The sequence below is a fragment of the Suricata suricatta genome, chromosome 8 (assembly GCF_006229205.1).
Source record: "Suricata suricatta isolate VVHF042 chromosome 8, meerkat_22Aug2017_6uvM2_HiC, whole genome shotgun sequence".
NCBI classification, from domain to species: Eukaryota; Metazoa; Chordata; class Mammalia; order Carnivora; family Herpestidae; genus Suricata; species Suricata suricatta.
This window is the reverse complement of record NC_043707.1, coordinates 39,556,123-39,566,640: the sequence shown is the minus strand read 5'-3', so window position 1 is coordinate 39,566,640 and position 10,518 is coordinate 39,556,123. Positions and strand designations below refer to the sequence as shown.

The window sequence follows — 10,518 nt, the reverse complement described above, 5'->3', positions numbered from 1 at the left end:
AAAAAGTGCAGGCCTGCCTTATGAAACCATTATCTTCTAGCTCCAATAGGAGGTAGTGGGCAAAAAGGCAATGAACTGGAAGTCCAAGAAGGATTACAGATTAACAAACCACAGGAGGAATTAAAAAAAAATTTTTTTTAATGTTTATTTTTGAGAGAGCCCAGGTCGGGGAGGGACACAGAGAGAGGGAGACACAGAATCCGAAGCAGGCTCCAGGCTCTGAGCTGTCAGCACAGAGCCCGATGCGGGGCTCGAACTCACGAACTGTGAGATCATGACCTGAGCCAGAGTCAGACAGATGTCTAACTGACTGAGCCACCCAGGTGCCCCCACAGGAGGAATTTCTTAATCAGAGCAGCAAAGAGCCAGGTGTGATCACTTTTCCCAAAAATTTTTTTAAGGAGGGTTGACTTCTAATTGGCTGGTCAGGGAGGTTGGGAGTAGAAGGGATGATTCCAATCCTATTTGGGATCTGTCATCTCACACAGCCCCCAAGAGCCCAAGTCAGGATTGAACGATTGGATTATGAGGATGGGATTGAGTAAACTGCAATTTCTGTGTTCTCGTCTCCAGTTCTGAGGAGTCTGACCTTTCTTTGAAGGGTGTTGAGAACAGGGAATGGGAGTAGGTGATACCAATTAAAGATCTGTGTTTTCCAGAGCATTCATTCGGCAGGTGTTTCCATTCGATAAGCCAAGCAGGAGAGCAGACTTCAGCTAGAGGGCTAGGCAGTGAGGGGTTCTTAGAGGCAGTAGGCTGGTTCCAGAGCCTTCGCTGCTCCCAGAGTTCCCTTCCTGGACAACAGGTAAATGATCTAAACAACACTGAGCCATTTGGGTTTTTGGGAAACAGCACTCATTTCTCCCTTTGCCTGTTGCAGAGTTACCCCATCAGAGAGCAGCAGTCCTGAGGGTGGGCCTGAGTATCAGCAGGTATGCTGGCCTGCCCTTTAGATCAGACTGATGGTTCGTGGTGGGCATCTTAGGAGAGAGAGCTGCTTCTCTGGCTCCACCACTCAGCTCTCGTCTTCCTACTTAATTCCCCTCACAGAGTAGTTGGGAGGAAGAGGACTCAAAAGTCCCTAGTCTTGAGTGCTCTCCATCCTGAATCACCACCGCACTCACTTCTTTGAGCAAAAGTCCATCCCCTGCCTCCCCCACTCCCCCCATCCTGCCAGAGATGGAAGCTGGCACAGGGAGCAGCACAGGGGAGGGGAGAAGGTGGAGGCAGTAGTTACCTGCTCTGAGCCATGCTAACACCTGCTCTGTGTCACAGTTCTTCCTAGCCCTTCCTCCTCGTATGTGGTGGACCCCGGAGAGTATGGGCAGGCCAGTGCTCAGCTTCACCTCCCCACCTGATGCTTCTCACGGTAGAGCTCCTTCACCTGCATCCCATCGAGTCTTGCAATGGCTTCAGGGTGACTGAGGACAGTCCATGCACATTTTTGTTCATAGCTCACACCAGGAATCCTCAGAGGAGTCTGTGACTCAAAAATGCAAGGCTTTCATCCTTGAATCAGGAATCCAACACAGCAATAGAAAGAGAGAAATTAGAATATATCGGGTACCAGGGCACCTGGATGGCTCAGTCAGTTAAGTGCCTGACTTTGGCTCAGGTCACCATCTCGTGGTCCGTGGGTTCGAGCCCCGCGTCAGGCTCTGTGCTGACAGCTCAGCCTGGAGCCTGCTTCAGATTTTGTGTCTCCCTCTCTCTCTGCCCCTCCCCTGCTCACACTCTGTCTCTGTCTCTGTCTCTCTCAAAAACAAACATTAAAAAAAAAAAAGAATATTTAGGGACCGAAATGGTGGGGAGTGCCCAAATGCTGCCAGAGTATCTTGGGGTCCAAACTTCTCTCAGCTTAGGTGAGACTGTGTCTGAAATGGAGGCGACGGGGGTGGAAAGAGCAGGATGAGGTGACCTCAGGAAGGTTCTGTCAGGCGGGGGTGGCCAGAATGTAGGCATGTTCTTCTCAAGTGCACACAGATCGTACGTTGTTCTGCCAGACCAGAAATTCCTACGCAGCCTCCCTGTAACCTGAGAGCTTGCTGAGATTAGGACTCCAGAGAAGGACCTAGGAAGCGAGGCCCCAGATCATGCGAGGCCCTGTTGTTGGCAACCAGGCTTTCATTTCTGTCCACTGATTCCTGGAGCTGTTGCCCCTCCCTGCCAGTCCCTGGGGCAGAGGCAGCAAGGACAGCTGGAGAGAGGGGATGGAGAAGAAAGGGTAACCCCCTGGCCAACGACCCTCAGCCTCAGGGTCCTGAAGGCAGGGGACCACCAGTCAGCAGCCGCGGCCACTTAAGGGTCTTGTTCAGAGCCGTGGGGCAGAAGAGCACCTGGGTCAGGCCCCGAGGCCGAGAGGCCCTGCGGAGGGGCCAAAAGAGCAGACTAGCACCCTTGGTGGAAGGCATTTGGGTTTTTAATTTAATTTAATTTTTTAATGTTTTATATTTGAGAGAGAGAGTATGAGCAGGGGAAGGGCAAAGAGATGGAGACAGACGCTGAAGCACAAAGCTGGATGTGGGGCTCGAACTCATGAGCAGGGAGATCATGCCCAGAACCGCAGTTGGACACTTAACTGACTGAGCCACCCGGTCACCCCAGGCTTTGAGTCTGACAGCTCCGAGTTCAAAAGCAGCCCTCTCACTAACTAGCTATGCATCCTCGAGCAAGTTACTCAATCTATTTGACCTTCCGTGGCACCAGTTCAATGCCCTGTGTTACAGGACTCATGTAAGGATTAAATAAGAAAACAAATCAAAAGCCACTGACATAGTATAGGCCCTGGATACTATCTTCTCCCTCCACTCCTGTACCGCCCTGTGGAGAGCCTCTGCTGGATTCGCCCACAGTGTGGACTGTGCGTGTACACACACACACACACACACACACACACACACACGCACACACACACACGTGACCCAGCCTGTACAGTCGCACCCGGCTAAGGGTAGCAGGTAGATAGGGACCTGGCTTGCTGATGATTGGCCAAGCTGTGGAAATACTCATCACAGTGACGTGGTCATATCAAAAGGCTTTAGGAAAAACTGTAAGGAAAATAGGGGGTGGCAGTTGGGGGTGAGTCCTCAGGCATTTCCTCGGGTGGAAGGTGCTTCTTGTGCCGCCTGCCTCTGCCGATTAGGCCCTGTCTGTGCCCAGAGGTGTGGTGTCTGCAGCTGTGCTGTCCAGGGGAGTGGCCCTGGCCACGTGTGGCTTTTGAGCACTTGAAGGATGGCTGGTGCCCCCGAGGGGTGGAATTTTAAGTTATTTCAAGTTAATTGAAATGGTAAAACTGATAACTTGATTTAGTGGGAAGCGTTTAACATGTTTGGAACAACTTGGATGTGTGAACCTACTTTTTCAATGATGAATTTTATGAAACCTAAGAACAGATTAGATCTTTCTGGTGAAAATTCAGTGCGATGTGCTATACATGTAAAATTTACACTGAATTTCAGGGACCTAATATGAAAACGCAACATAAAATAACTCATTACTAATTTTCATCCTCATAACATGCTGAAATGCTAATAGTTTGGGGATCTTGGGTTAAATAAAATATAGTATCAAAATTCATTGTATCTGGGGTTTTTTGCTTTTTGAACGTGATACTAGAAAATGCGAGGTGACTCATGTTTGATTTCTCCTGGGCAGTGCGGCTCCGGAGACTTTGGGGCTGGGGCAGCTGCGTCCCCTGCCACGTGCGCCAGCTGTGCCCCACTGCCTCCGGTGGCTTCCCAGAGGCCTCTCTGCACCGAAACGCGGCCCCTGCTGCTTCTCCATTGCAGGATGGGCAACCAGGGTGAGACCCTCTAGTACTCGGTCCCTAGATCCCAACCTAGTAAGCTGTGGGTGGAAGGTTTTGGAGAGGAGAGAAAGGGCTTTGTAGGGGCTGCGGGGGAGTGGGGTGGAATCTTTCTGATGCCTTGTAAACTGGAGAGAGAGGCTGTCAGGCTGCTAAGAGCATTGTGAGTGCGTGGTGGGGGCAGGGTCGGAGGCTCAGGGATACCCTTTCCCCAAGTTTGTTGGATTCTCCAGCCTCGCTCTCCCAGCCTCCTGTTCTCATCTCTGCCCCCCGCCCCCACAGCCCCACCAGGGCCCCACTGAAGAGCTTGCCTGCTGGTTAAGTGTGGCTGCCATCCAGGGGCCGCCTGTTAGAGACAGTTTGAGCTGGGAATCTTCTAATGAGTAGGGTCTCCTCGGAGCAAGGACGAGCAGCAGGAATCGCCAGGAAGCTCATGGTGCTTGCACATTGAGGGGTGGGGGCCCTTGAGGCTGGAGGGGAGCTAAGGACACTGAGCAGATGCTGCTGCAGAGAGAGGCTCCCCAGGGCCGCGTGACTCCCCACTTCTCAGTCCTTCCTGCCTGCCCCTCCTCTCCCTTCACGCCTCCCCTTCTGAGATGCTGAAGCTGCTGCCTCTTGAATCTCTCCCTTTCTCTGGCTCAGCTGAGCCTTCTAGTTGAAGTGCTCAGAGGCAGACAGCGTCTCCTCTCAGCCTGTCTCTGCATCTGGGGTCTCCGTTAGTCAGTGACCTCCATCCAGAGACCTCTCTCCACTGGGGCTGCACTGGGCCTGGAACAAGGGGCCCCTGCAGAGAGGCAGCCAGATCCCGCTGCTGCCTCTTCCCTCCACTTCCCCTACAGGGTGTGGTGCCCTTCTTGCCCGATTCCTCCAAGCCTGGCCCCACTGGCTCTGGGTCCCTCCTGGGACAACGGCAGATACGTGCTTTTGTTAGGCATTTCCAGGCGCTCCCTTGGTGCTTTCCCTCTAGGGCACTAGTGAGATCCCAACAAAGATGAGAAAGGAGGGAAGGAGCCCGGTACCCTAGGCTGGAATTTATTCAGAGGGATCCCTGGACGGTGAAGGACTTCTCCTTCTCCAGCTCCAGGTTCGGAACTGAAACAGACTGACAGTCCCTCCAGGACATCTCTGGGCCTCCTTTGGTGTTAAGCTTACATGGAGGGAAGCCGCTGGGAGGCGTGCTCAGTGGGCAGGCAGAGAGCTCAGGAAGGGAGAGATTTGACGAAAATGAGCAGGGAGGAGGAGTGAAATAAAGAAAACTCAGGATACCACGTTTAGTTGAGGCTGCTACTGTCATGGCCTTTTGGCAATGAGTTTAATGATGTGACAGATGGAGCAGGTGCTGGAGGCTCATGCAAACACAGCACCAGTGTGTAGTCTGCCCCCCTTCCCCCCCGCCTACCTGCTGTACACTCACATCTTCCTAGCCTCGGTCCTTGGCCCTTAGCTCCTTGCATCTGGAGAGGGGACAGACCAGAGAGGAGACGGAGACTGGGAGACTGCGTGGGTGAGAAGCAAGTGGCACTTCCCGGCCTCCCCTCTGCAGGAATCTGGTAGCTGTGGTTGGCAGTTGGCATTGGTTGTCAGAGGGTAAGCGTGTGTCGAACAAGTAGACTGGAGCCCTGGGAATGTTTACTGCTTGGGGAGGTTGGGGAGAGTTTCGCTGACGGCAGGTCTACATCTTCCGCTTCCATCCTCAAACTGCAACAGCAGGGGGGAGGCAGATTCTTCTGGGAGGTGTCATTAGCCGCTGGCACGATGCAGGCAGGGGTGGGCCTAGGTTCTGGTCCAAGCAACCTTGGTTTTCTTCCCTTTTGGTTCCCGAAGCTGGTTTGGCTGGAACCCCAGCCAGTCCCAGTGTAGAAGTAAGGGTCAGAAGAGCTTGGCAGTGACCCGGTTACCCCCAGAGTTCTTATCCCCAGAGGGCCGAGGTGCCACAAAGTCGAAGGTCATGTGATGTTTGACCCGGCCTTTGCCCTTGCTCCAGAGGGCAATGAGGCCAAAGCAGAGGGTCACTGAGGTGAGGAAAGGGAGGAAGCCAACTGCCAACACCATAGCCACACCTCTACTATCCAGGAAGAAGGGCCCGGGGATCCCAGGCATGGTGATGTTGGGGTCAGAGAGCGTGCCATTTGGTGGTTCCACTTGGATGACTTCCAGCCAGGTCCTCAGGGAGTCGTTCCCAGCAACGTTGCTGACCATGCAGACATAGGCCCCTTGGTCCTGCAGCTGCACCGAGCGGATCTCTAGCGTGCCATCCTCCAGGGCCCTCACACGCCCAGCCCTTCCCAGCCGAGGCCCCTGAGGCCTCATCCAAGAGACCGTGGGGGCTGGGTCCCCATCCCCGGAGCAGGAGAAAACGGCACGCCCCCCTTCCTCTGCAATGACCCACCTGGGCCCGGACTTCCGGATCAGGGCTGGTTGGCAGGTGAAGTGCCCAGGAGGCAGGATGTCTGAAAACTCCCTCAGGCTCTTCCCCTGCAGGGGCTGGGGGCCGGCACAGGCTGGAGGTGAAGCACCGAAGTCCAGGTGGCTCCGCAGTCGCAGCAGCCAGAGGAGGCGGCAGTCGCAGGTCAGGGGGTTGCCCGACAGCCGCAGGGTGACTAGTTTGTCAGGAGAAGGGAAGGCTGTTTCCTCCAGCGTCTGAAGGGCGTTATCGGCCACGTCCAGGAGGTGGAAGGCTGCCAGGCCATGGAAGGCGTTTGCGGCGATGGACGTGAGGCACGCCCCTGCCAGCCGGAGCTCCTGCAGCCGCACCAGCGGGCTGAGGCCTCGCGCTGGGATGGCCGAGATCGGGTTCTGTGACAGATCCAGGACTCGGAGGAAGCTCAGGTGGTGGAGTGCCTGGAAGGGCACCGCGCTCAGATTGCAGTGGGTGATGGCCAGGCTGCTGAGGTTGAGCCCGGCCAGGCTCCCGGGCTCCAGTGCCTCCAGAGCCGGCCAGGAGCGGATCTCCAGCTCCTTGAGCTGCCCCAGGCCCCGCAGAGCGCCGGCTGGCAGCCTCCCGATATCCAGCTCCCGGAGCCGCAGGGCGCGTAGTGCCCGGAGGCGGGCCAGGGCCAGGCCGGGCACCGAGCTCAGATTGCAGCGCTCCAGCGTGAGGGCGCTCAGCCTGGCCAGGCCCGTGAAGGCCCCCGGAGCCACGAACACCAGATGGTTGTCCCCCACCTCCAGCTGCTGGAGGCTGCCCAGCTCCCCAAAGGCTCCGTCGAGGAAGAGGACAATCTGGTTGAGGCGGAGGTCGAGCAGCGTGAGGGCAGACAGGCCTGAAAAGATCCCGGGCCCCAGGATCCGCAGCCGGTTACCCTGGAGTCTCAGGGTGAGTAGGCTTTGGAGGCCCTCGAAGGCCCCAGGCTCGAGCATGGACAGCTGGTTGTAGCTGAGATCCAGTTCCTGGAGCAGGCCCAGGCGGGAGAGCATTCCCCGCTGAAGCCCCCACAGGCGATTCCCACTCAGGTCTAGGAGCTCAGTGTCCGGTGGCAGTCCCCCAGGCACAGCCTCCAGTCGCCGGAGCGGGCAGAGCACCGCCCTTGGCTGGGAGGCGCAGTCACACACTGCAGGGCACCCGCCACAGCTCCCTGCGGACAGAAGGAGCAGGAACAGGACAGGGGCCCATGGGGGCCAGGCCTGAGTTGCAGCTTTCCCCATAGCCGTCCCCTCTTCAGTCCTGGAATAGATGATGACACGGTCCTTGGTGAGAAGTGACTTTGGAGGATGGTGACCCTGGGCCTCCTCTGAGGAGAGAGAGAGACTGAGCTGCTTGTCTCTGCATCGCCACCACGTAGGGCAGACCCAGGAACAACTCTGGTGGACTCCCTCCTTGGGGGACTCCAGGGACTCCTCTCTGGGACCTTCTCTCCCCCTCCCAGCACTTGGTAACAGGCCGAGTGCTTACTGGCTCATGGAATGTGAGTTAAGCCTGACTTTAGTGGGAAAAGTTTTATGGGAAGGGACAGGAAGCGGGAAAGGAAAGTTGAGTCTCCCTGTTTTCCTGTATCTCAGAGATCCAGGAATACTTCAGGTCCCTTCTCCCCAAGCTCTGCCCTCCCCCCTCTGTCCACCTTGTCCTCCTGTGATATCCATTCATAGCTTTGTCTCTCTGTCCATAGCTCAGTGGGAGTCATGTGCTTGGGTTCTGATTGGAGTCAGGTCACCTTGACCAAGTCCTCCAAGGCTGGGAAACATGCTCAGCTCTGCTCCCCTAGACTCCACCTACTGCCCCCTGCCCTTCTCGAGCCTGGCCCGGGGCCTGGGGCCCTGAGTCAGCCAGTCCCACTCTCCCTGAATGCCCATGTGGATGCCAGCCAAGCTGCATGTTAGCCATGGCACGGGCTACAGGGGGCACCTGAGTCCCTCATGAGAGCCCTACAGACAGCCCCTATAGATGATGCTACGGTGTGTGAGGGACCCGAGGCATCCCCAGGTTTTGAGTTTGGTTGCTTGGTCCTCAGTCTCAGGCTCCTGTTCCATCCCTCCATGATGGTGTTTGGTTTAATGTGTGAGTCTGAGGGAGAGCTCTTGTCCCTTTTGGGCTCAGCTGCCTGAACAATACAGAAGAGACAGACTGTGAACTAGGGAGGCATAGACAAGTGAGTAGAGACAGCACCTGGCCAGATGCTGTGGGGCGGGGCAGGGCGCCCGTGGCTGGCACAGCCGACCTCTGGGCACAGGCTGTGTGCGTAGCATGTAGACTGCAAGTGGCTTTCTGGGAACCAAGAGCCTGGGCAGAATCAGGATGATGGTGGGCATTATGGCCACTGGGGACTGGTTGAGGTGACAGAGAAGGGGCCCCATAGGTGGTGAACTCCCCCTCAACTCACCTGGTTCAGTGTCAACAGGGCATTGAGCAATGGAGGGGAGGTGTTGGAATTGACAAGGGAGGGCTAAAGAGAGAGGACCAGGGACAGGTGATGCTCCCTGGGAGCAGGACGCCTCGGCTTCTTTTTAGCTGCAGATCTAGATGGCCTTTGGGGCTTTAGGCTGTCTGAGCCCTGAAGGGTCAGCTTTCTGTCACACACGGAGCTTAGGAGAGGCAGTTTTAGAGATGGTGTGACTTCTTCCTATTCTAGGGGATCCCATCCCTGGATCCTGACTGGAGCGAGGCTCTGTGCCCTCCTCCAGAAGGGTTGTTGGGTCACCTCTCATGCTGCAGTTATGGGAAACTGGAGAGCAAGGAGGCCAGGAGAGCAGAGGGATGCAGGACCCCATCCTGAGGCTTAGGATGAGAGAGCATGGCAAGGGGCAGGCTGAGGCCACTCACCAGGCTCCTCTTGTCCCCAGCCCAACCTAGCAGATCTCTCTGGCATGTTGAGAGTTCTCCAGTCTCCCTCGTTGTCCCTGTACCTGTTCTGGGAAGTCCACCTGACAGCTAGCTCTTTATCACCACCGCTGCAGTTCCTGCTCATCCCTTCTGCTCTGCATTCAGCAAAAGTGCACTGAGGCGTGTAGCCCAGCCTCCCTCCCTCCCCCTTCGGTGAGTTTCCTCTTAGTCCCCAAATCCTGCTGGCCCCAGGGCTGGGGGATCTGGGGACAACCCCTTTGCTTTATTTATAACAGCGGCTAATTTAATCACAAACTTCCCTCGCCAGTCTCCATGGCTACAAGACTGGCTTCCAGCCACTTTGCAGGAAGAAATGGGTGTCAGAATCACTTCTTTCTTTAAATGGGGTGGGGTCCGAGGCATCATGCACTCAAGGAAAGGAAGCTGCCTTCTTCTCGTCTCTGTGTGGCAGTCCAGAGACACATCTGAACCTTTGGAGCAGACCTGACTGGAGGCATGGGGAACTTGCATGGGGAGGGGGCTCTCAGGGGGAAGATTTCTGGCATTTCCACCCTAATTGTGGAGAAACCCTTCCTAGAGGTAGAGGAGGCACTGGGGGGATGGAGGGAGGTCTCTTTAGAGTTCTTCCCCATAGGGGTGTCTGGGACAGGTTAGTTTTCCTACCAAAGTCTGGTGAGGCCAGGATCAATGTCTGGTTGGGGCGGGTGGGGTGGGGGAGGGGCAGAAGGGGCACAAGCCCCTTAGCCTGAAAGGGGCTCCGGTCTGGCCTGGTCCTGAGAGTGTTGTAGAGAAGGGCAGCTTCGGGACAGGAGGTGGGGGCACTTACCCGGGAAGCTGGAGGGTGACATCAAGTTGGACGCTGCCTCTGGCCAGGGTTGGGGGCCGCCCCATTCAAGCCGCACATCAGCCCGGCCTCTCTGGTGCCCAGGGCCGTGCTTCCCTCCCCGCCGCCCTCCCACCCTCCTGCCTGCCGGCCCCGCTAGGCTGCTGTTGCTGCTGTGGCCGCTGCTGCCAAGACCGAGGTAGAGAAAAGAGCCAGAAAGCATTTCTCCTTTTTTTTTTTTTTCCTCTCTCTCTTTTTAAACCAGGCAAGAATGAGTCTGCAGCAACCCTGTTGGTGCAAAATAAATAAATAAAGCTACTGGGGAGGGCTGCAGCAAGCGCCACTACGGGATGGGATGGAGAAGGGAAGAAGGGGAGGGAGCGCGGACAGAGACTTTGGGGTCCAGGAGGGGTTGGGAAGTAGAGGCAGCCAGCAGCCCCGCGAGGGTCTCTGGTGGACATCCCGACTCCCCTCTGGGGAGCTCTGGGGTCTAGCACCTTCCTCAGGGTTGTCTTTTAGTCTCCCAGACGCGGGTGATTCTGTGCAGCCTTTTGATCTAGGTGTCCCCCAAGGGTATCATTTTGTGGGGAAAGTTCTCAGTCCAGGATATCA

At 56.2% G+C, this 10,518-nt stretch overlaps 1 protein-coding gene across 2 annotated transcripts; it reads right to left on the bottom strand.

The window, feature by feature from the left end:
* Window positions 1-5,075: 5,075 nt before the first annotated feature.
* On the bottom strand, window positions 5,076-9,998 carry LINGO4 (leucine rich repeat and Ig domain containing 4). Of its 2 annotated transcripts, none has more exons than XM_029948805.1 (2): window positions 9,910-9,998; window positions 5,076-7,469 (listed from the first exon to the last, which is right to left on the bottom strand). In XM_029948805.1, the coding sequence occupies exons 1-2, from the start codon at window positions 9,972-9,974 to the stop codon at window positions 5,675-5,677; spliced, it is 1,860 nt and encodes a 619-aa protein (XP_029804665.1). In that variant the 5' UTR covers window positions 9,975-9,998; the 3' UTR covers window positions 5,076-5,674. The 2 variants fall into 2 exon arrangements, with proteins under 2 accessions (XP_029804665.1, XP_029804664.1); XM_029948804.1 differs by having other exon boundaries at window positions 5,076-7,536; window positions 9,910-9,992.
* Window positions 9,999-10,518: the final 520 nt, after the last annotated feature.

What these genes read in the sequence shown, in the direction of transcription:
- LINGO4 (XM_029948804.1), bottom strand. Translation starts at nt 9,931, where the DNA reads ATGTCACCCTCCAGCTTCCCGG. An exon ending in GTCACCCTCCAGCTTCCCGG is followed by an intron (nt 7,537 to 9,909) that starts GTAAGTGCCCCC and finishes CTCTCTCCTCAG; the next exon opens with AGGAGGCCCAGGGTCACCAT.